The 26,145-nt window shown below is 43.7% G+C and overlaps 2 protein-coding genes across 2 annotated transcripts in view; both read right to left on the bottom strand.

Moving 5' to 3' along the window:
- The window catches only part of LOC106816547, a 7,355-nt gene extending 1,109 nt beyond the window's left edge, over positions 1-6,246 (bottom strand). Inside the window, exons 1-5 of the mRNA XM_014821171.1 lie at positions 5,901-6,246; positions 3,049-3,180; positions 2,352-2,412; positions 1,011-1,868; positions 227-256 (exon numbers count right to left, since the gene is read on the bottom strand). Coding sequence (XP_014676657.1) covers positions 227-256; positions 1,011-1,868; positions 2,352-2,412; positions 3,049-3,180 — 1,081 coding nt within the window. The 5' untranslated portion in view covers positions 5,901-6,246. The remainder of the gene's footprint in view (positions 1-226; positions 257-1,010; positions 1,869-2,351; positions 2,413-3,048; positions 3,181-5,900) is intronic.
- Positions 6,247-9,690: 3,444 nt separating this feature from the next.
- LOC106816550 (ras-related protein Rab-1A) overlaps positions 9,691-26,145 on the bottom strand; it is an 18,801-nt gene continuing 2,346 nt past the window's right edge. Inside the window, exons 2-7 of the mRNA XM_014821176.1 lie at positions 17,084-17,156; positions 16,666-16,713; positions 13,068-13,115; positions 12,476-12,571; positions 10,980-11,111; positions 9,691-10,048 (exon numbers count right to left, since the gene is read on the bottom strand). Coding sequence (XP_014676662.1) covers positions 9,851-10,048; positions 10,980-11,111; positions 12,476-12,571; positions 13,068-13,115; positions 16,666-16,713; positions 17,084-17,156 — 595 coding nt within the window. The 3' untranslated portion in view covers positions 9,691-9,850. The remainder of the gene's footprint in view (positions 10,049-10,979; positions 11,112-12,475; positions 12,572-13,067; positions 13,116-16,665; positions 16,714-17,083; positions 17,157-26,145) is intronic.

Here is a 26,145-nt window from a genome sequence, read left to right as displayed (position 1 = left end):
ACGTTGGTGGTGACGTTGGTGGTGACGTTGGTGGTGACGTTGGTGGTGACGTTGGTGGTGACGTTGGTGGTGACGTTGACCATCACGTCATTCTCCTCGGTTAAAGCGTCAGCAGCTACAGTAGCAGCTGAAGGCGTTGCTGTGTAGTTCTGCTCGTCCTGCTGCTGGTTCACAGTGACGCTACTGATGCTGATGCTGCTGCTGCTGATGCTGACGCTGCTGATGCTGATGCTACTGCTGCTGCTGCTGCTGTTATCTAACGCGTGCAATACAAAAAGACCTGTACGTATACACGCACGTACACACACACAGACAGACACACACACACACACACACACAGATACACACACACACATACACGAGCACACGCCCACGCACGCACACAGAGCCCCCCCCCACACACACACACACGCGCGCGCACACACGCACGTAAGCACACACACACACACACACACACACACACACACACACACACGCCCACGCACTCACACGAGCACACACGCACGCACGCACATGCGCACGCATACGCACACGCACACGCGCACACGCACACGCACGCGCACGCGCACGCGCACGCACACGAACACGAACACGAACACGAACACGAACACGAACACGAACACGAACACGAACACGAACACGAACACGCACACACACACGCACGCGCACGCGCACGCACTCACACGAGCACACGCCCACGCACTCACACGAGCACACGCACGCACACACACAGAGCACCCCCCATACACACACACACGCGCGCGCGCGAGCACACAAATGTATATATATATATACTTGATAACGTCAAACTGTGACATACTTCTGCTCTTCTACTAATGAGTGATGTCACGTATAACTGTGACATACTTCTACTCTTCTACTAATGAGTGATGTCACGTATAACTGTGACATACTTCTACTCTTCTACTAATGAGTGATGTCACGTATTAACGCGTACATGCTGTGTTAGATCCAGCAGTATAGTGTACCGACCATCGACGCTCACTCACCCTCGATGCCGCCGTCCTGGCCGGTCAGCAACACTGGCGTGCTAACCAGGACCGCATCATCTCCACTTTGCTTCTCCGACGACGCGAGAAAGGTCCCGCCGGAAACTGCTGCAGAGGTCACGCCGGAAGAGGAAGCTGCTACGGAGGTGACGTCATGTAGATCGGCGGGGTCGTTGTAGCGGACAACAGAGGCGGAGAAGCCGCTGTCGGCTCCGACCTCGTTCGTGTGAAACTCCAGCAGAACGCTGTCGGCGTCGAACGGCCGCCGCGAGGGGGCGCCATCTCCGCAGTAGAGCTCCGTGTAGAGGCGCACGCGTCGCCAGAAGCGCGTGATGCTCACGTGATCGTACTGCGGCGAGCAGAAGGCAGCGTTCGAATCCAAACTGAACGCCGTAAAGTCTAGCAGTACGAAGCCGCCGCCGCCGCCGCCGCCTCCCCCACTATCGTCATCATCGTCGGCGGCGACGAGTGTTGAACAGACGACGTCGTCGGCGTAGTTATGCGGGTAGCCGACGCTGTGAACCGTCTCTCCGTCGGCCGGACACGCGGCCGACGTCGGCACCACGCTCGTGTCGCTAGCCGCCTGCAGGTGGCGCCGCATGGCGGCCGCCACGGCGCTTCTCGTGTCGTCCAGCGACGACGTCCACGTGTTTTCGTCGTGATAGACGTGCAGGCAGTCGGCGAGCGTGTACGCTCTGTCGTCGCCAGTCACGGCCGCACACACGGCGCGCAGCACGGCCGGCGCGGCGCCACGGTACTTATCCGCCGGCCAATCAGCGTCTCTGTAACCCGCCATGATGTCGTCTGCGGCTGCGAGCATGACGTCATCACTGACGTCATCTTGGTTGACATTCGTCACTGAAAAGATGAATGAATCAATGAATCAATCAATCGATCAATTAATCATCAATGAACACATATGATCCTCTTTTCTTGCGCTATAATATCTGCGAATAACTTCACAGCCACTTGTAATTATTATTGTTAGTAGTAGTAGTAGTAGTAGTTATAGTAGTAGTAATAGTAGTAGTAATAGTAGTAGTAGTAGTAGTAATAGCAGTAGTAGTAGTAGTAGTAGTAGTAGTATTGTAATTATTTGTTGTTGTTATTGGGTCGTTTAATTAACAAAATGGTGAAGTAAATTGTACGAGGTAAGTGTGAGGTAAGTGTGAGGTAAGTGTGAGGTAAGTGTGGGGTAAGTGTGAGGTAAGTGTGAGGTAAGTGTGGGGTAAGTGTGAGGTAAGTGTGAGGTAAGTGTGAGGTAAGTGTGAGGTAAGTGTGGGGTAAGTGTGAGGTAAGTGTGAGGTAAGTGTGGGGTATACATCAATGGTAAGTACGTACAACTTCGGACGTTCCTCGGCCCGCGCTCGGCGCTGCTCGCCCAGCCAGCGGACACCACCTCCTGGAAAAAGGAAATCAGGAAAAAGGAACACTACACCAAACCTGTGTAGCTGTGACAACGTATACAACTAACACAACGTGAGAATAAAGCACGTAATCTATGTTTATGTTTGCGTAAACCCCTCATGTTAAGTGTTTACGTGTTAAATTGTGTTTCTGTTTGTTTGTTTTCTTATAGTTCTCTTCTCTATACTTCTCTTGTTTGTTTTATATACTTTTCATAAGATGCATATAGCGATATATGCATGCAGCTGCACTAGTATCTAACACGCGCATGCGTGTATTTTCTTTCTCTCCATTCACTGCGTATTCAATCGGGAGACAATCTAGAGGCTCAACTGTGGAGATGGTAAAACTAACCCTGCTATACAATAGGAAATTCCGTAACGCGGGGCATACCTGTAGAGATGGTAACCAACCGTGACATATAATAGGGAATTCCGTAACGCGGAGATTAACTCTGGAGATGGTAAAACTAACCCTGCCATACAATAGGGAATTCCGTAACGCGGGGCATACCTGTAGAGATGGTAACCAACCCTAACATACAATAGAGAATTCCGTAACGCGGGGATTAACTCTGGAGATGGTAACCAATCCTTACATACAATAGGTAATTCCGTAACGCGGGGCTTACCTGTGGAGATGGCAGGTAACTGCCGTCGTTCAGCATCGTGACGGCGGCGATGCATAGCAACAGGATCGCCGCAGCAGCCGCGAGCAGCAGCAGCAGCAGCAGACGGACGGTGGACCTCATCTCTGTCCTCATCTTTTTAAAATTTTATTTTTTATTTATTTATTTAGGCAATTGTCCATCATATACAATACATAGCATACTTTTACAATAAAATTCTGAATTCATAAAATTGAATAACTACCAAGGATATATACACAAAAAGCATGACTAGCACACTTATTTACATTGTGGTCCTTGTTTTGCTATGCCTTGAATCTAACAATTACACTACTATCAGCACTAACTATTGAAATATACAAGTTTGTAGTTTTAACCGGTCATACAATGGTTCATTCTCATAAGACGATACAAACTTTTTTTTATGTCTAATTTCAACCAAATTCTTTTAGCGAAAATCATGTACTCTCCTGCTTCTAATGTTTCTACCTTTTCCATCAGACATTTCTTAACACTATACTTAAAACTAGAATAAACAGAATTTGTCCTAATTTACTGCGGTAGAGAGTTCCAAGCTTCAATTGCAGTATAAGTAAAAGAGTTTTTCCCATTGCTTCCCACCCTCGGTTTAAAAATAGACATCTCACCTTCCCTTGTATTGAAACTATGGACTTCTGACGTTAACATGAAACCTTCTGTCATATACTGTGGGCCGAGATTATGTAATATTTTAAAAACCCTATTGACCTTTAGTTGCATTACCCTGAACTCTACAGGTACCCAATTTACAGCCTTGCACTATCTAGCACCTATGTGTGCTCTAGTACCTAGGTTAAGAACACATCTAATGGCTTTATTTTGACACACTTGCAGCTTAGCCCTTGCGCGCTTTGTGAGACTGCTGTACCATATACTGCTTGCATAGTCAAAATGACATTGAATTAGGGCAGAAACTAGTAATCTTATACATGCCGTGTTTAAATACTTAGCTTTTCTGGAAAGAAATTTCAATCTATTGTTAACTTCTACTTCTACTTCTATACTGGACAGTCCGTAAGGAGCAAGGAATAAACGTCCAGGGCTATAGCTAACCTTTTTTACAACCTTAATTCCCGTTACCTCACCACTCATGGAGTCTTCCAAGTCTATTCCTAGATACTTAACTGTATTTTTATGTGCAATTGCCACCCCATTACATCTGCATGATGTCCAGTTTTGGATTATCCTTGAATTTGTGTTTAGTTCCAAAAATAATACTTTCAGTTTTTCCAAGATGCAAGGATAAATTATTATCATTGAGCCATTTATTAATGGAATGCAATTCTCTACTTAATTCTTCCTGTATAGCCTGTACCTCTGGCCCTGAAACTACTAAGGCCGAATCGTCAGCATATAATAAAAGCTTGACGTTAACTGCCTTTGCCATGTCATTAATATAAATCAGAAATAACAGAGGACCCAAAATCGAGCCTTGTGGTACTCCACATACAATAGGGTCCTTATTAGAGAAGGTACCTCCTACATCAGTTATTTGGCTTCTACCAGAGAGATAAGCACCGAACCATTTAACAGTCCTAATATCCATTCCGATAGTTTTTAGCTTGGCTAGTAGAATTTTATGGTCAACGGTATCAAAAGCTTTTTGAAGATCTAATAAAACTATACCAGTTAGATTTCCTTTGTCCGACTCATTACGAATAATATCAGTAAGATGGATTAAACTTGTGTCAGTTGAGAAATTTGATCTAAAGTCAAATTCGAACTCGTACAGTAAGGAATTTTCTATTAAATATTTCTCTATTTGGTTATAGGCTATTCGCTCCAAAACTTTGGACATGACACTTAAAATTGACACAGGCCTATAGTTTCCGGGTTCTGTTTTGCTATTCTTTTTATGTATCGGAATGACGCTTGCTTGCTTATCAGGGATTTTTCCTTGGATAAATGACATGTTGATTACATGTGTAAGAGCTGTGCAAATAACGTTTGATCCATCTTTTATAAATTTTGCGGAATTATCTAACCCAATAGCCTTACCTGTATTAATGTTTTTCAGGACCCGTAGTACCTCTTCCTCTCCCACCATTGTAAAAGTAAATAAATTTTCGACTACGCCTTCGTCCCTATAATAATTTTGAAGACTAATCTCATCATGTTCCTTCCTTTTGTGGTAGATCGTTCACCAAGTTTGAGGCCACACTTGTGAAATACTTGTTAAAATTATTTGCAACAATTGCTTTGTCAAAACATATATTTTCTCCAATTTTTAGCCCTACCCCGCTCAAGTTACTGGTTCCCTTATTTTTCATCCCCATACTCTTTAAAGTCTGCCATAATTTTGTATGGTCATTTTTGTGGTCCTCAACCTTTTCCGTATAGTAATTAGCCTTTGCTTTCTTAATTTTATTTTAAACTTTGTTTCTAAGCAATTTAAAATCCTTGTATGTAATCAAGAGTGCATAATAGAGATCATATAGATCTCTATTATGCACTCTTCATGTAATTTTATCTTTACTCCTCTTATGAAGCAGTAATTTTCTTTTATCTCTTTCCAGAATAAGCTCCCTAATCTCACCATCAAACCATGGCTCAGTTCTTTGTTTTATTCTAACTTGTTTAATAGGGGCGTGTTAATATTAACTTGTGTCAATGGCCTCTAGAAGGTATTTTTGGAAAATTTCCCATGCATGCTCTATAGAATCCGCGTTAAAGATTTTATTATTTATACCATTGCTTCTCTTTTAACTTATCTCTAAATACCTCTGGACTATATGTTTTTAATGATCTAATTCTCCTAGTTTTATGCTTACCTATAACTACATAACTCACATAACTCTACATAACTATTAACTTACATCATCACTCTTCCTCTTCTTCTGCTACTGCTTGCCTTCCTTGTACGATTGCCGCCGCAGCTACACTACGGTTCTACGGCTGACGATGTTCTAATCTACTTACTACGCGCTGGCGGGATCTCAGGGCAGCACTACATCAGACACCACGATCCACACGGCGTGTGTAAACGTCCACGTAAAGTTACTCCACACACACGCGCGCGCGTAACGAGAGCGTGTGGATGGAGAGATTAGAATGAAGTTCTCGTTATCTCAGACGCGTTGTCAGGCGCTCGGACTAACACTTGGTTGTAGAGATGAGAGATCGCGGCCGTTATGCTTACACCAGCTCCCGCCGCTGTCTCCAGCACACACTGTAACACGCGCACGCACGCACGCGCGTACCCACTTCCGGTAGTGGCTTCGATAGTCACGTGACGTGTACAACGATCACGTGACGTTACGAGACATGCAGAACACTCTGTAAATATTTTTATCTGTAAACATGAAAACGCGCGTTAAAATGTCTACGTAGAAAGCGTACTAGTAGTGATACTGGTTAACGGTTTTTTCGCAGTCAATTATTGTTGTTTATACACGTAACATTTCACATATCATGTTACACACGATCATTATTATTAACACATCAGCTTCCGGCCGTGCAATGCACTCACGCGCGCATGCACGCACGCACGCGCGCACACGCACTAACGGTCGAGTGTTTAGTCATAATATATTTTACTATTAGGGAGTATACGTACAACCATCCGATCATCTGAAACGCACTTTGTTATGATAACCATCACCTTGTAATTTAAGGTTGATAATAATAATAATTTTATTTCAGTAATTAAACAGTAGTTTAAAATTGCATTCGTAGCAGACATTGACGACTTCACAATGACAGCGCCCATCTCTTTCATTTTAGCTAAAGTACAGGACATCATGCAGAGTATTAGTGTATTTAATAAAGAACCAATGTTAGAGTAATTAAAATTGCGCACCAATTTATTATATTGCAATTTATGTATTTTAATGTATCATTCTATCACATATGCACCACAATCAACTCGAAATAATTCCACAATTATTACATCATTTTATTTTAAATGATAAGGAAACGATTACAGGCAAGCATCATGAATATGAATACAGTTACCTTTTACAAGTTACTCATTTGCTCGATACAGATACCTGCTATCAATGGAATGGTACAATCATTTGCTTTAAAATACCCCCTCATCCGCATCTGACGATGCCATCGCCATGGCAACGGGCACGCCATCAGCTGGCTGTGCAGCATGGATGGGAAGGCGACGATAACTGTACATTAGCTACTACTGCCGGTGATTTTAAAACAAAGACTCGAATTACATAAATAGTAACCCCCTTATCTTATAGCTGTGATGATCTTCCATCGCTGTACACAGGTTGAAGTAATTTCCTATCTGGATCAGGGAAGAGAAAGTGGACCGCATGAAATCAGTAACACGGACACACCGGCAGCTCCAGGGGGCGCCACCAAACGGCAGGCAATAGCATCCGGATATTCGCGCGATGCCCACGAATGAAGTTGGAGGTCGCGTGGGACTGGACACGCCCACGTCGGCAACTCGCTCGCACTCACTAACGTTTGCTTTTGCCTTGCGTCACACATCTACGAACACAGCGACAGCAGCGCGTTCGCTCCGAGCCACACTTACCCAGTCATCACCGCGCGCGTTCGGATTCGCCGCGTAAAACCATCACACCACCGTAGCACGCGAACTAATAATCACTACGCGAAATTTAAACGCAAGTGCCTATACATGACAAATAAGTTCGGATAACAGATCACCTCGCTATACCGCGGACAGTCTAACAAGCGTCGTCGTCGACACCTGGTGTACAAAATATGTGAAAACCCGGTTCGCGGGGCGAATGCAAATTGTTGCGTGGGGGAAACCTGCGATTGTCAGCGTTAGCTTCTGTAGTAACGCGAGTGTAAGCTCGCTCACGACCTCCGACCGGGACAGCAAGCATGCGAGAGTGCTGCGTCGTCGTGTCCGCACACACGCACTCCCAGCAGCAGCAGCACTGTCTGTCTGTCACGTCCCACGTACACGACCGGGAACCCATTCCGTCAAACCGCCTTTAAATAAATACGTTCGTATAATATCTTTTATGAGCTTTATTTGTTAAAGTGTACATAACAAAAACGAAACCCAATAACAAGCAGTGCCGCTGTACATGTATATTATATATATAATTGTAAGACCAACCAGACGAGAATAGAAACCAAGGTACACTCTTATTCACGACACTCTCCTGCCATCTATTGGATGCCACGGAAAATTGCGTCAAGCCAGCACTGAGTCAACATTTGATAAAAGATTATATGCAGATTCTGACATCATTAAAGACAAGACCGACATGAGCTGCAGTCTCTTCTTCCTCCCAATCTCTCCCTCTCTCTCGCTCTCTCTCTCACTGTCTCTCCTCTCTCTCTCTCTCTCCTCGCTCTTCCCTCTCCCCACTGCCTCTCTTGCACACCCACAGCTGTTACTGTTTGTCATGTCACTTAGGGTTGGTCAGTATACATGGTCGAAACGCGAGGGCGCGATGTCCACACCCATGCGTACACACACACACACGCTCGCCCACACACACACGCATGCCCACACGTGCACAGACACGCGTGCAGAAATGCACGCACACGCTGGCACGTGGCCACACACACTGCAGAGAACAGAGCGACGCAAGCAAGAACGACGTAGAATTCATCAACACGTCCTTGTAACTACAGTGGTGACCCAGTCACCAGACTGCCCTGCGTGCGTGCGTGCGTGCGTGCGTGCGTGCGTGCGTGCGTGCGTGCGTGCGTGCGTGCGTGGGCACGCGTGTGTAACGCACGGTGGCAGGGTGCTGTTGCTGCACCGCTGCAGTTGTGCAACATCATTTGGAAAACATTAGCAGTCAACAGCTAATATTCATACTCAAAGATGTTGCGTGGGTGTAGGCTAGAGAGAAAGAGAGAGAGAGACGGGGGAGAGGGAGATGGAGGGAAGGGAGAAGAGAGGGAGAGCGAGAAAGAGAGAGAGAGACGGGGGAGAGGGAGAGAAAGAGAGAGAGAGCGCCAATCACCGAGATGATAGATAGATGGATACAGCAGGACATAGGTGGACAACTCACATTAGAACGCTGCAGTCTGGAAAACGTGCATACACCCGTTGCCGGCGTCTTGCGATGGATAGAGAATAGAAAACAGAAATTTTATAGTCGAGAAAACATCAAAGCAGACGAGAGCAGGGCTTTACAAGATTATTAGTTACCTAAATAGCCGTGCCCGCGCGCTGACTTTGTCTGCACGCCGCCGCGTCGCCGCTTTATATCGCGTTACACATCATGTTTGTACATAGCAGCGCGACGGCTCCCACTTCCAAGCCTCGCATCCCGACAAATGCAGTCAGACCAGCGTTGCTGCTGCTGCTGCTGCTGCACCGCCCTCCACCGCCGCCGCCGCCGCCGCCGTCACGTTACCAACTCCACCCAACGCCCCCTCACACACACACACACGATAGCTCTCTCTCTCCCTATCGCGCCCCGCCGCAGTCCCTGTCGCTCGATGCAGACTCGTGCAACTTACCGAGCGACGAAGGAGAGTCGATGGCGGGAGAGCGACGAATACATAGAGATAGAGAGAGCGAGCGAGTGAGTGAGAGCGAGAGAGAGTGAGTGAGTGAGAGCGAGAGAGAGAGCGTGAGAAAGAGTGAGTGAGAGAAAGAAAGAAAGCAATAGAAAGAGACAGAGAACAGGAAGACTGATAGACTTTAAGAGAGAGCGCGAGAGGGAGAGAAAGAGAGAGGGGGAGGGATGGCGTGACCGAATCCACCCCCCCTCCCCCCGTGCGATGTGATGCGTGACACGGTGTTCGCTACGACGACGACGACGACGACGGCGTGAGAGCGCGACAGACAGACATACAGCGGTACCTAGCAGCACCCGCCTCCAGACTGCTTGACGGGCGTACTGGAGTTGATCCTGACGTTCTGCTTGCCGTCGGCCGGCGACGCGACGGGGCCCATGCGATTCTTGATCTCTGCTGCCATCGTCATGAAGGCCTGCTCAACGTTTGTAGAGTTCTTAGCGCTAGTCTCCAGAAAAGGGATCCCCAGCTGGTCGGAATATTCCTGCGGGAAGACGAAGACGACGACGACGTGAGAACGGACGACGTAGGGGGTCAGCAGTGACTTGCCTTCACACGCGCGTTTTAACATGTCTTGCGCGACTGCGTCCACGCGGAATGCACATGTGCACACACGGGTAGCTGAGTAGCACAACAGTCTGAACAAACTCTTAGCTGGGGGTCTGGGTCAAAATTTTGCAACTGCGGTGGATAATGGTAATGAGAGGAGCGTAGTTCACAGTAAACGTATGTAACTTGGCGGGGGTGAGTGTAGGAACGACGGCTGCACAACACGACTACATGATGGTTTACGGTTGCCTTATTATATCACAATACATTTATATTCACGGTTATTTATATTCACTACGATTTAATTTTATTGAATTATTATATTTATTAAAGCGATTATTGCGAGAGTTTTCCAGTGTTTTCCCCACTTTCATGACACCTATCGTTATTGCTTGAGTAACAGCAATTGTCTAGAGTAACAATAAAATCTCTTAGAACCTTCGTATTCACCGAAAACTGCCAGTTTCGAACTAATCGTTTTTGTAAACATTCGTTTTCTGTCATCTTGAACTAACAGGAAGTATGGATTAGCTTGTGGCGCCACCGCTTATCTGCCATAGACAAGTACAGGCATGCACTTGTTTTCAATTCATCACCGACACAAATACAAGTTTACCAATTCTGCCATTAGGCATTATCGGCATACGATAAAATTGATTGCTGTTACGATGTGGTCAAATCAATTTTTCTATGCTATAACTGCATAAAATCTTAGTATTTTTAATGTTGGTGTAATCAGTGATATTTCCACTGTCAGGTGAGACTATATTCAGCTTTATTGAATTTTTCTGAGCAAAAATCTCGCAACAACCGTTTTAATGCTATATTTTTTATAATTAATTACTATTTGCGTTAAGACTACGTACCTTGGCTGTTGTGTAATCGACGACTTTTTTGGTGGTCAGGTCACATTTGTTGCCAACGAGCAATTTGTTCACAGTGTCACAGGCATAGCGGTCGATTTCTTGTAACCACTGTTTTACATTGTTAAACGACTCCTAAAACACAAGAAACATCAACCCAACATTAATTAGTTGACTTTAATTAATCATGCATAACTTTTAGTGATTCATCCATCAGTTGGCTGATACTCTGACCGCCTACATCTTACATTAGGATGGAAATCGAATGCTTCGCTTACGACCGACACACAATGATAACTCTAGCAGCAACCCTGACATCTGTACATACTGTGATGTAGCTACCTACAAACAGTTACCTATATATATATATATATATATATATATATATATATATATATATATATATATACACACACATATATATGTTAACTACCTGGGGGCCGTTTCACGAAGCTATCGTAAAAACGTCATCTTAAGGATATCCTTAGAATTCTTGTACGAGAGCCTAACGCTGTCCTAAACGTCCCTCGTTAAAGTGTTTCACGAAACTTATGCCGGTGCGTTGTTAGACGGGCCTTAAAATTCAGCTGTAATGATGTTGCTGGCGACATAGACTGGTACTCTATCTCTACACCTTGCTACTATATAGTCTATATATAGAGACATGTTACAAGTCTAATGATGACCCAGCTCACTGTGAGTTGCTACGCTAATCTCTCGCGTCATTTAGTTTTAATACATGTAGGTACAACAGCGTGCAAACTAATAATAGGTTAAAAGTATTTTTAAATGTACTGAGAAATAATTAAACTAAAGCAAGGTTGTCATATTTCCTGCAACTAGAACTACCACAAATGACGTATTGACTGAACAAAAATGTAACATAAATTCTGAAGGTTTAGATTTACGTTTACTTTGAGACAGTATTGGCGCCATAGGATACAGTGCATACATACCTATAGCACATACCGCCATAGCATACATACACGAACAGCCGAAGCACGCCACATGTAAGGTGCAAGGAAGCATTTCATCTCTTCAAAATCTGCTACCACAATGAGAAGCTTCTTAGCCACACTTAACCCCTGCGTGTCATGCCTTCACAGGCCTTGCACAGTATTCTCGTAGACACAGAAGTTACCTTCTCGGCGGGTTTTCGCTTTACACTACTGCTTGCCAAAACAATAAAAACATGCGGGAAATCGCGCGTTGCTTGCTGTACGATAGCCTAAGTACTGCCCCTGACCTGTCCTTAATATTCCTCCTTAATAGCAACGTCGTTGAGTTAGCGAGACGTTTGTGAAACGTGGAAACTTAGCGAGGCTTTCGTGAAACACTCTATATATAAGGATATCCTAAAACCCCTCTTTAACCCATCACTAACTTAACGAGCGCTTCGTGAAACGGCCCCCAGGTCTGTGTGGTGGGTAAGGCAGGAGTAAGGGCACAGTGATAAGAGCAGGGGGGGGGGGTAACTAGTGAGCGTAATAGGTAACTACCTGGTCCGTGACGTCGTAGACAACGATGATTCCATGCGCGCCGCGGTAGTAGCTGGAAGTGATTGTACGGAACCGCTCCTGACCCGCCGTGTCCCACTAGACGCGAGCGAAAAACACATGAACATCCATCGGCACGTGCATCAAAAACGCGCGCACACACACAATCGTGTATCACATGACATGCACGACACGTGTATCACATGACACGCAGCACGACGCGTGTATCACATGACATGCACGACGCGTGTATCACATGACACGCACGACGCGTGTACCACATGACACGCACGACGCGTGTATCACATGACGTGACAATGACAATATTACTATTAGTTAACTCAGCTAGCTATTGGAGATTAAACCTTCATTTCAATTTCATTTTATATTATGTATTTTCTAACACATGGAGATGTTGTCCTTACAGCTTTTCTTGTGTGTGGTATTTTTTTTAAATATTAAACTTTTAATCTTTAAATTACTTAAAAACTTTAATCTACTTAAACATTTTATTAAAGATATTTCAGTTGAAGAAATATTTAACGATTAGACTACAATTAATGTTCGTTAACAATTACCATTAGTAAATACTTACAATCTGCAGCTTTATCGTCTTTCCGTCTAATTCTATTGTTCGTATTTTCTGTAAACGAAACACAAACAACAATTAACAAGCAGTTCTTATGGTAGTTAAAAATGCTGCAACTTCAATCACAGCTCTCTGACAACCACGGTGCAGGGAGGGAGGGGCACGGCAGTAAAGGTTGCACATTGTTTTTTTGATTGAATTTGATGAGCAGTTATGTTGCAATGCCCTTAGAGTGTTACCCGTCCGTAACCCTAACAGTATCCTTAATTTACTTACCATTAAATACTAGCTACACATACAATCATGCCAACAGTATCCTTAATTTACTTACCATTAAATACTAGCTACACATACAATCATGCCAACAGTATCCTTAATTTACTTACCATTAAATACTAGCTACACATACAATAATGTCAATATTCCTTCGCAATACACCGGTTGTGTCGACAATGACGCGGCATCACCGCGTCGTCGCCGCAATCTAAAATTATCGATGATTAATCGATCATCGGTCGTTTTGTAAAACCGATGATCGATCATGAAATTTGGACCGATCTCCAACACTAGTTGCTATATATCCCCGTCTCCACCAACAGTAGAAACACGCTCAGGGCTGTAATAAGAGCTCATACACTTTCCCACGCAGATAAAAAATGACGGCATTCAATTTCACATTTCCCTTCATTAAGGCAATCTCCGCACCCCGCGTGCCACTGACGAGCTTTCGGAAATCGCAAACTAATCAACGCGAAGTTGCGAAAACGTGAAGCGTTGTGAAGCACATCCGACGAAAATAAATCTACTCTCGCACGAAGAGACTGCGAGATTATCTTGATTCAAATTCTCTAGATTGCGCAATTAACGTAAATTGAGAGTTTGTCAGTCAGGGTACGATCCTTGATAACCCAGGTTATGCTAGGATGCGCGCGCAGACATGTTTAGCTGCGCTAGCTCGACAGAATGACACGTCAGACGCGTCATCATCACCGGCTGAATCTTACCGATGCAAACAAACACATACACATGCTGTGCAGCACATGCACACTACAGCTATCGATGGGATCTCACCCACCTTCTGTCATCATGCGCGCGGAACTACCCGCATCATCATCATCATCTATAATCACCATTTTACATAGGACAGATGTTTGAATGTTGAACCATTTCACAATCCAAATGGAGGATGAAATTGAATTAACCTTATATATATGCACTTTGGCTGCATATTTTTCGCGATGACCATCTTCTTTTTTTTATTCAAACCTGTACCTTATTCAGTAGTTTCACCAAAAATGACACCGCACAGAATTCACGATGGATTCGTGTGTGCGTGCGTGTGCGTGCGTGTTTGCGTGTGCATGCACATCCGTGCGTGCATGAGTGTGTGCGTGCGTAAGTGTGCATGAGTGTGTGCATGCGTGAGTGCGTGCGTGCGTGTGGAGGTGGGGTGTGTGTGCGTGCGCATCCCTGCGTACATGAGTGTGTGTGCGCATGCATGAGTGTGTGTGCGTGCGTGTGTGTGTGCGCGTGCGTGCATGAGTGTGTGTGCGCATGCATGAGTGTGTGTGCATGCGTGAGTGTGTGCGTGCGTGTGGAGGTGGGGTGTGTGTGCGTGCGCATCCCTGCGTACATGAGTGTGCGTGCGCATGCATGAGTGTGTGTGCGTGCGTGTGTGTGTGCGCGTGCGTACATGAGTGTGCGTGCGCATGTATGAGTGTGTGTGCGTGCGTGTGTGTGTGCGCGTGCGTGCATGAGTGTGTGTTTGCGTGTGTGCGTGTGTGCGTGCGTGCGTGTGGATGTGGGGGGGACCACACGACCGACCACCCGTTCTCTCTGCGAGCGTTCGTTCGTCACGTGACGCGTCCGTCGTGTGCGTGTGCGCTCTCACCAGACATCGTGCCGATACGCGGCAGTACCCCCCAGCAGCAGCAGCAGCTGTTGCCAGAGCATGGAGTGTTGTTGCTGCTGCTGCAGACTCAGCCCCAGCGTTCGCTCGTTCTCTCGTCACCACCTGTCTGCTGAGTGCTAAGCGAATTAGCGCTTACGACTTTGTTACTCGCTACAACTGTCTGCCGAACCTTCATTCTCAAACATTTCCCCCCCGTACTGTGTAACCGCCCACGCGGACGGAGTTGCTAGACGATCCACGCGGGACTAGTAGATCAGGAAACGTTCCGGATTATTGAAGTTCCCAAGATCACTACCCGGTCTAACATCGTTGTGTCTAGACTAATGCTAAGCCCAGTGTTGGAAATAGTAGCATCCCCCCTCTCGTCTAGGACGGTAACCAGGGCTCGAAGTAACCGACGGCACTGATGGCAATTGCCCCTATCAATCGCGGTACTGCCCCTGAAAATCCAACTCGACCGACGGCAGTCACCTGCCTTGCCCTTTTGTGTAATTGCCGTCGGTGCCCTTTAATCTACTGCCCTAGTTTCGTTTTTAGTCAAATCAACATAACACGTGCGCGTGCGTGCTGTAGTTGCAATGATGAGCTTAAAACCGATAGTCGCAGGAGGGAATAATAACAGCATCGGATAATTATTCACTCCTGATAGCGGGCATGTAAAATTGTTACTGTACTTCCATTAGCAGAGGGGGAATTTTGAGAGTTGCCTTGGTGCGTTTTAAAATTGCCTCTGTGCCCTTCCATTTTAGAGAAAATTCAAGGCGATTTCTCACATGCCCTAAAAAAATTGCCTTGCCCTTCTCGTCGCTTAATTCGAGTCCTGACGGTAACTTTTGAGCACGACTGGCTAATTTTTATGTATTTTTCAATAGATTATATCAGAGGTGAATAACGACAAATTTGTCTTTTATTGACTACTTCCAAGACTGCTAACCCAGGCTACCTGAAGGTAAGGCAGGGACATGGCCATGATAACAATTATTCCGGACAACACAAAATCTGGTAAATAAGTCAATAAAAAGCACCTCACCCATACAGACCAGCCAATAAACTATACCAGCGTTAGTACCGGACCATAGAATGCCTGATACAAGGTTCAACTGTATGCACTTTACAAAAATCCTACAGATGCGTACGATGGCCTGGGAACACGGAGGCGAGCCACTGTGCAGCACACGACCACTACATAATTACTCAATGCCTTCCAACGGAGAACCATTTTACGCTGAGTTCAGACAGCAACAACGGCCATAGCTACGCCCACCTTTTAAAAATGACGTTAACCGAAAATTTTTCCACATAACCAGGGCAGCACACGCTGTGATAGAACACTTCGCTTTCCTGACTATAGAGGCTTTCTTCGTATTACGACGACCAGATACGATAAGAAATATTTTCCAGACTGGTGAAGCTGTTTAAAATTGTGTGAACACTATCCTGTAAATTGTTTCATACGGCCATAAACACATGTATAGTTTACAACAGTCTAAGACTCTAGGGCCAACCTCAAATCTCCAGGTAGCCATATCTGTATCTGGGGATATATGAAACAACTACTGCTCACACCAAACCCCAATGAAAACTAATCGGGATTCCAAGAACGTGTACGTACATATATGTGCGCCGTGCACGCCTATATAACATTTGTGGACCAACGTTAGAATCAAGATGAGTAAAGAATAACATGCTTACGAAGTCGACTCCAATTGTGCTGATGTAGCTTTCTGTGTACGTATCGTCCTGAAAAACACACATCGCAAAAAGACTATAAGAAACAATCGCTCAATTCTCTTCACACATGAAAGGTTCTTAATAATGAAGATTTTTGATAATTTAAGGTTAATAAATGATTATAGATTGTAGTTTTATATAGATCTGACCTTCTGGTTGGGTCAACTGACACTCACTAAACTACAATTACACATTGACAGTTTCTCGATAACTCACACCATCTAACATTTCGCACAGTACAGCTACACTGCAACATTATTATGTCACACAATGCTGACATGGCTATGCCTACAACTGAGTAAACATATCCACAATATCTTCATGGCCGGAGTCATGCAAGGCTGCTACATAGCTAGTGTTGCATCAAACATGTACTTACAGCAAACCTTAGCAGTAAACAGGATTTTCCAACGCCAGAGTCTCCAATCAATAATAGCTTGAAAAGGTAATCACTGAAAAAAAGAATGAAAAAAAAAAAGTAATTAAATGTTACAATTCAAGTCTTCACAGCATATTCGTGTGGTTCCAGGATTTTCATACAACTGAGTCACCGATCAATAGTAGCTTCAAAAGGTAATCGACAAGAGAAATTGTTAAAATTCTCGGGGCACACATGCACGCACATGTATACACATATCACACACTCGCGCACACACACAGGAAGGCAAGCACGCACACACACACTCACGCACGCACGCACACACACACACACACACACACACACACACACACACACACACACACACGCACACACACACATGTACACAGTACAGGCACACACACTTATCTATTACACTATCTCTCTTTTTTTTTCACACACAAACACTCACACTCACACTCACACTCACACTCACACTCACACGCACACACACACGCACACTCACACTCACACTCACACTCACACTCACACTCACACTCACACTCACACTCGCACACACACACGCACCTCCATTTGTTGAAGCGTTTCAGTCTGCAATTATTCAGATATACCGAGCACATGTACGCATAAGATAATTACTTTTACTTCAGGTGATGTGAGAATATCAATCATGAAGCTGGTCTAGCAAATACCACATCAAGTACCTACTGTGATCCGATATTATCTATTCAATGATAGACATATACAAGAACTACCACCACAACATGTAAATCTAATCAATGTGACTTGTTGGTTTTTTTTTATTCACGATAAGAAGTTTAGTTCTACTTGGAAATTGTGATATCTTTGTATTTTATTGAACACAAAGTTCACTATAGAGAACATACCATTTATTATAAGGGGATCAACTGAAAATAACTTGAAACACATGTCAATAACTCGATGACAAAATTGACAAGTCAGAAATAGCATTTTACAAACACTGTGGCTATTCTAAATTGAAATCTGCTAGCATACATTATTACAAGTTACAGTAGATGATCATTCAGTAGTTGACGTAAAATTTCTCGAAACTAGCTGTAGTCACGCCTGCCCATATATACCAACTAGTACATATGGTGTGTATATACATGTATACATATCGTACTTTCAATGTTGGGTGGTTAATGTGTACACTGCACACACCATCGGGACTATGCCCACTTCTAACAGCACTTTCCACGACCCAACCTTTGACGAACAACCGTGGAGTTTATTGACTTATTGTTGAGTGAACAAAGCGCGCTTGCCAAATTTGGATCGGTTCTCAAAGTCAAGTACGAATTTTAGAGCAGCCGATGTAAACTGTAAAGGTGTGATATTGTGTGAATGCGTGACACTGACAGCGGGAATGACACAGCCTTGTGAAAATCCTCCCTGTCACCAACGTACAGCTATGTCGCAATCTTCCATTATTACTATGCAACACACATTCCTCAGCAGCTTTTCCCACAAGTCACAATTACTGTTCCATAATCCCTTAAAGCCGCACTATGCGCATCCAAACGCTAATTTCGCCAGTACTAGACTAGCAAATACTTCGTGTCATGCATAATCACACTACCTTATGACAAAATAAACCCTAGTTCCTCCCATTTCACGGCGCGTTGTCTTATAAAAGGCATTTGAAAATACCTCCAATGTTGTTCAAATTCTCCGATGTTGTTGACACTTTCGCGTTGCTCTGCCAAGCAATCGTGGAGCGGTGCTGCGGTACAGCGGTACGGGTGTAGCAAAGATAAAAAGATGTGACGTCACCTAACCGATTCTTGGCGAAATTGTTTGGCAAACAATTTAGCGTTGGCGCCAGATTACCCGATTTCGCACCTCTTTCTTGTGGGTTTTAAGCAAACGCGCACTGAAATGGGAGGAACTAGAGTTTATTTTGCCATAAGGTAGTGTGATTACGCATGACACGAAGTATTTGCTAGTCTAGTACTGGAGAAATTCGCGTTTGGATGCGCATTGTGCAGCTTTAAAGGGATCCTTTACTCTAGGTTCTAGGGTTATTTTCAGTTAATTTAGGTTAAAATTACGCTACATAAAGTTTCATGGTTCAATCGTGCACCATTAGAAATATTTTTTTAAACATGTTTTAAAACTAACGACTACAGTTTGATTACAACGACGGTGGCGCCACTCAAAGCGCACGATCTAAAAAGTTGCGCAAAACGACTTTTCAGCCAAGGGCTAGAGACCGAGGGTGTTTCTTATTTACTAATTTTAAAAAAGCAAAAGAATTGTAATATCTTATAAACGACATATTATGGATAAATTTGTCCTAAAATGGACATCGTTCAGTTAAATAGCATTTAGGTATAAATATAATTGCACCTTTGTGATTAGCCCTCGGTCTGTAACGTGCAAAATATATTGGGAAATGCGCAACTTTTTTCAGGGTGGCAGCACGGTCACGGGTGCCAATGGCGTCGTTCAAATTTCGTAGCATTGATGTATAATTAATTATAACAATTAAATTAGGTATCTGGTAACAAGTACGTGTGGGTATAGACGATTTGTTATACAGTAAGTACAGTTGTATGCAATAAAATCCTAGAGTCTAGTATCCCTTTAAGATGACACAATATCAATACGTCGTTTAAAATAAGTTCATTCAGTTGGTAGACTAATAGATCTATCTGGGTTAATTGTTACTCAACCGTAACGATTGAAAACATTCTCAATCTTCACGGTTGAGTAACAATTAACCCAGATAGATCCGATATCAATACGGCTCAATTCTACTATCACTGTTTTTATTGGCAAAGAAGCTTCAGGTTTCTATGATAATGTTTTTGGTCGCCATTACATAGTAGATGTATAAATTATAAAATACGTTATACAAGATCAAATGAGGGTCAGCATGCATCTACTGATGTCAGTAACCTGGTTATTGATGAAGTTATATTCCTGGAAAATGAAGTAATAATTGAAACAGCGCATTACGTATAATTAGACCCCCAAGCAGGGGAAAAAATACACGGGGGCGGCGGGCGATTTCGCCCCCGAAATGCCAAAAAGAGCCCCCGAAAATACGATATCGGGGGCGACCCCAAAAGCAAAAGTCGCCCTGGAAATCGATTGTCCAGGTCGGTCCCGCGCCTTGCCGATCTCGCTCGGCCTCTGCCGCTAGCGGCAGCCGGTTCCACGGCGCGGTAGAATTCCTGGTACGGTGTGGCTGTCAAGTGTTTATCATTAAGCATGCATGTGTGTATTGCATTCAATCAAGCGCGCGCCGCCGCCCGCGCGTATATATACGTGTGTGCCTGTGCGCGTGCTTGCGTGTGTGCCTGCGCGCGTGCGTGCGTGCGTGCCTGTGTGTGCCGGTGTGCCTGCGCGCGTGCGTGCCTGCATGCGTGCGTGCGTGTGTGCGGGTGTGCCTGCGGGCGTGCCTACGTAGACCCGTAGGACCAACGACCCGTAGGATTATAGAACGGTAATCCATGGAAAATCCTAATGAAATTCACACGTATATTTTTCCCTGCCGGCACACTCGTGTGTCATTCCCGATTGTAGCTTTTTTTGTCAATTCCCCGAAAGAGTTTTGCTGCCGCTCTCTCATAGTCCAGCAATGCCAACCCTCTAAATTTTAGTAGTGATTAGTACCACGCTGAAACAATCGTGCCCCCCCCCATACTTCAATCAATGCCGCCCCTGCCAGCAGGCACGTACGCAGCGTCGATGTGCACAGCCATTCACACGTGCCTCGCGGGCCGCTTTCTCAAACCCCCTGAGCTTCCAGGGCCCTTACGCGGGCCTTGGACCCCAGCCGCAAGAGACTTCGCGTATAAACAATCGATCCTCCTAGCTCGTACAGGCGGACATTCCACTATTTGGGCTAGCCGTAATAGTTCTGTGTTTAGCTGAACCTGTGATGTATTCACTATTCATTGTGGTTGTGACTTGTGAGTTGTGATTATCATGTTAGTCTGTCAGTCTGATGAATAACTGTCTTGAATATTGACTGTTGTGTCTGTGTGTGTCTGTGTGTGTGTGTGTGTGTGCGTGCGTGCGTGCGTGTGACGTGTGTGTGGTGTGTGCGCGCCCCCGCGAGTGTGTATTAGCTACTGTGCTTGTGTGTACATTTGAGGAAACAGCCCTGGAAAAAAGTCGCCCTGGAAAGTGGAAAAAGAGCCCTGGAAAATGAAAAAGTAGCCCCCGAAATTTTGGGCGGGTTTGCAAAAAGAGCCCCGGAAAGAAAAAAATTAATTTGTTCACTGCCCCCAAGGTAGCACTTTTCTCACAGAGTATCATTTTGCATAGCACTCAAGCATTTTAGAACAGTAGACCTGCAAATTTAATAGAAAATGAAAAAAAAAACACGACAATCCACTAACGAAAATATCCGAATACTCGCAGAACAATCACAAATCATGACACGTGTCGAGAGCAGCTGTTTTCACAAGTTTACGTTTCCACTGCACTTCAAAGTTCAATAAAAAATGTATTGTATTGAACCACGGCCTAATAGCAATCAAGCCGACTATTAGCCCAAATTGGCGGGGTACTTAGTGATACATAATACTGTATCATTGTAATTGCTCTAAACAATCAACCACAAATCTGGAGCATTAGTGTCACGACAACCATCACGCCAGACAGTGTCACCAACAATAAGACTTTTTACCTTTTTTTCAGTAGCTCAGGTGGCACTGCCATTGTGTTCGCTTGTACATATGCTTCACTCTGTCGCTATATATATCTTAGCAGAGATATATTGTACTATCTCAAACCCCCTTTTCCTATTTAGCGAAGTGCACTATATGAAGGGTTGAAATTAAGAGTCAGGGCTCAAATACTCCTGCTTTTACTGTTGCACTCCCTGATACTACACTTGAGCTGGAGTTTGTCTAACTCCATGAAAACCCTGTCAGATGACAAAAAATCTAAATACAATATCGCTTTTAGTATTATTGAACTCACATTCTCCAGTAATCTACAGCAGACCATAAATCAATTTATGTCATTTTAGCAGTTGTTGATACATTATTGTCAACTTTACTTTTTTGTCTTTGTAGTGTTCACACTGTGGCCTCCTTTATCTTGCTGTAGCCTCTATTTATCAAAAGTTAACTCTTACTGTCACTGTACATATAATCTTGACGTTCGCGCCTAACAGTGAGTTTACCGTGACAATACCTGTCCACGAAGCGGACTACTTACACCGAGACGGCGATCACTCTCTATACAAATTCTACTATTTATGTCGATCGCTCGAAAAATGGTTAAGTTTGGTAATCGAACAGTTCGAAGCAAACTTTTGTGTTTATCCGATATGGTATGTAAATAGAAGATCACAAGCTGTACTTCGTTAAATTTCGTGCACTTATTGTGAAAACGAAAATACAAATAGAACTATTTCATCTATCTTGAGTGAGCGGAAGAATCCATGTCAAATGTGATAATACGCCTTAGAATGATTTCCAGCTGGTCACTAATGCTTCTCCATTAGACAGGCCAGCGAACATGCAGACGTACCAGTCTAGTCTACCCCTATACCGTCTACAGTTCTACGTGGCTTAGCAGCGCGTGCTGCAGCAATGCGTAGTGGAAGACAAGAGTGTCAGCCCGCAGTGTCACGATTTACCGCGTGTTCATTCGACTTACATTTTTCAACGACACGTAGCTTTATTTACTCCGGAAATACACATTCGTGAACGAGTGCAACAATGCTTTAGTGCGACTCTACTAGTTACTGTTCATCAAGGCGCAGCGGACTGGGACAATAAGCGGACAGCTGCGTGAAAGTAGACTACTATTACATCTGCCGCGGTTCGTACAATGCCACCCTGACGAGTAACATTGGTCTGTCACCTAGTCTTTCTTTGCGATCGTGCGCTGGGCCTTGCATATGGTCGCACGGATGCTCACCATGTATCTTTCTTTTCCCTCTGCCGCGCGCGCACTTCTTTTCTATTGCGCGCCAATGCTCTCAATGATTTGGCCATTCTTCCGCATATTCATTTCAGTTACACTTCACTTGCCATTCACTTCCAACTGGGATGCAGTCTCAAAGTCATTGTATCTAATCACTAGTGATACTGCGCATAATAATTTTGCAAAACACATATCACTCAGTCACAGACATTGTTCGCTGCATAGAACACAAAGTTAGTACCGCCGTACTAATACTCCGCTGACCCAGTGTGATAGACCTGCCCTTTTTGGATGGTTTTTCACTTACGAGATACACACTTGATCAGCACCAAATATTATCTAGTAGAGTAAGCCATTTTGGCATTGAAAAGTTGCCTGCCATGTCTGGTGTGCCAATGATTCATTTTGGTGCTTTGGAATAACCCAAATGTTCACGATAAGAATCCTATGCAGATAGCGATGCTATCATGTCGCGCCATATTGTCTAGATTTTCAGCAACCCATATCTTCGTTAAGTCAATGTAAGATACTTTCAGAAGACGTAACTTTTAAATATAGTATCATATATTGAAAACAAACTTTGTCGGTCTAGATAGAGAAGGCGCCTCAACCGTTTATGTTCTTTATTTTCAGAATTCTTTTACCGGTAACGTTTTTGAGATAGAACGTTGCTAAAGAGCAACAAACCGTAAACCGCGGGTAGCAGCGACTGGCATGAAGCGCGCGGGCCAGAAAATTTTCTCGACACGTGGCCCCAATTTTTTGAGCCTCTTGGGCCAGTATAAGAACTATTAATATCACTTTGTTTATTGATTAATAAATGTAGACCAATACTTACTGGTTTAGTCTGTAAGGAGTGTTTCTTTTCTGTTACATAGTTATTAGCTCATTGTGATAATTTTGTATTTTTACAAATTCAAATTGCCTTTCAAATCAACTTTCCCCGACACTCGTTTTGCAAAAAGAAACACCCACCATTACCAATCCTTCATTCGCTTGAAAGCTATTTAGATACGTCATCATAACCAATTGAAAAACACGTTACTCTTATACTGCCCCCAAAATCATTTTTGTAAACCTATCGCCGTGGGCATTACAACTTAGTGTGATCGATAAGGCGTAAGCTGTGGATAGTTTGCTGAGTGGCTGAATCGGGACATGGCGCGTCAACTCGTTTACTTCCGTGTTGGTAAATTAGACTGGTACCTGTTTCACAACTGACGCGTTAGTGCTAGCGTGATGGAACTATCGACCGGGTTTACAGTCTACGCTTGGTAACTGGCATGAAGCCTGCAATGATGCAGCCTAAGTCAATGTTAGACGTGTGTTAAGCTGCTCGCACTATATTATTAGTTCTTTTAGGTGCTTCAAATTCCAATTCCAGGCTGCCAATTTTTTTTATCAACATTTACACAGATAAGAACACTTATATAGTTTGATATTTAGTCTGGTAATGCAAGTGCAGTATTGCTGAACGAAAACATGACTGGATCTTGAATGCTTCAAAATGTAAACAAACTTTGTGGAAACTTATGGTGGTGAAATTTTTCTAGTTTTGGACTGACTCGCTTCTGATTAGTTTAATAAGTAATTAATCTATTCTATCAATTCCATTTAGATGCCTTGTGCAAGAATTAAATGCAAAAGATAACTACAATTTACTGGCTTTGGTTTTTCATAGATGCTCTACATTAAACGTGATGTCTCAGCTGGCATAGTACAACTTGTCTACGACATTCTTTTTGTATTTACTCCCGTTCTTTGGTTCTTGCATATAATATATTCATACAAGTATTTCAATGTAATTGCTCTACATTATTACATTACTGTGTGTTACTATGCACTATGTTGCTGGTATTTCTGGCAGCTTATAAGTAGGAAATTATTTCATTAATTCATTTTTCGATTTTTGTAATTTTTACATTTTTCCCAAAATGATGGTCCATATATACATTCCTTGCAACGTTACATCGCATTTACTCACATAATTCACATTACTATGTGCTCCTGCACATCCTACTACATAAATTTTATATAATCTAGCGAGCAGGAAAATATTTTTTACATTTGAACCAGTACAACAATACGTTTAGTTAATCGGAAACGCGGCAGCTGGGATAAGTTTGTACTGTCGAAAGTTTTCAATTTCTTTCAAAATATTGACTGCAAGTTAAAATAATTCGTATGTCATTTAAATGTAATTATTCTTTTCAGAAACCCTGCTGTAAGGATGCATTAATCTACACGTACATTAAATCTCAGTGGGGTAAGGGTAGCAGCAGACGCCTAATTAATTTTACCTCATAAGTTGGAGTGAATTGCTCACAAAATGTCGGGTGCCGTCACTGATACCAAACATAAATCCGTGGCTATAGACTATATTCAACACCTACAAAAATGCAAAGGCGTTTCAGATTTCCAGTTAATCAGTCATTTTATATAACAGCTCATCATCCGTATTTCAACCTCAACGAAAGTTATATGGTGATATTTTGAAACTTAGTTTACTTTTGCAATGACGAACAAAATCTATACGCGCAGGCTTTCAGACACACACCACTCGAAATGGCCTGAGGAATTTACCCAGCGACGCTTACTAAACTCGCCATACGACTACCTAACCATAACCAATCGATGACAATTCAAAGTACTCACTGCTAATCCTACTGGCTGAGCATCTAACTCCAGTGCGTGTTATTTTATGGGGCTTATACCTTTTCTAGAAATTTTCGACATGTATCACCTACTATGAAGGTCGCGTACGGCTACTACAGCACCAATTTTCACATCAGAATGTATATTGCGTACCTAGACATAATCGATCAGACAGATGGTTAGGGGACGACTGAAGATCAATGTTGGTTTCGTAAACTTCTAGTAACTAGCTAAGTACTAGCTAGCCCTACTACTGATAGTACTAATCAATAACTTAACGTTAGCAACCAATTCTCCACCAACTCATCTTCCTTTCCTTCAAAATTACTCAAGACGTGACCACCTTGTTTCTGCCACCCCACACAAATTAAACAGGCGAGACAGTGCACAAGCAGTACCATCTATTTACTAAACACGACGAAAACTTTCAGGCTTGTCATACCAAATAGTTATAGCAATGGCAAAGATTCAGTTAGATTGACATATCCAAC

This window comes from Priapulus caudatus, unplaced genomic scaffold (genome assembly GCF_000485595.1).
Source record: "Priapulus caudatus unplaced genomic scaffold, Priapulus_caudatus-5.0.1 Scaffold1412, whole genome shotgun sequence".
Lineage (NCBI taxonomy): Eukaryota > Metazoa > Priapulida > Priapulimorpha > Priapulimorphida > Priapulidae > Priapulus > Priapulus caudatus.
Note: the sequence above shows the minus strand (reverse complement) of the source record. Positions and strands in the feature narration are given on the sequence as shown.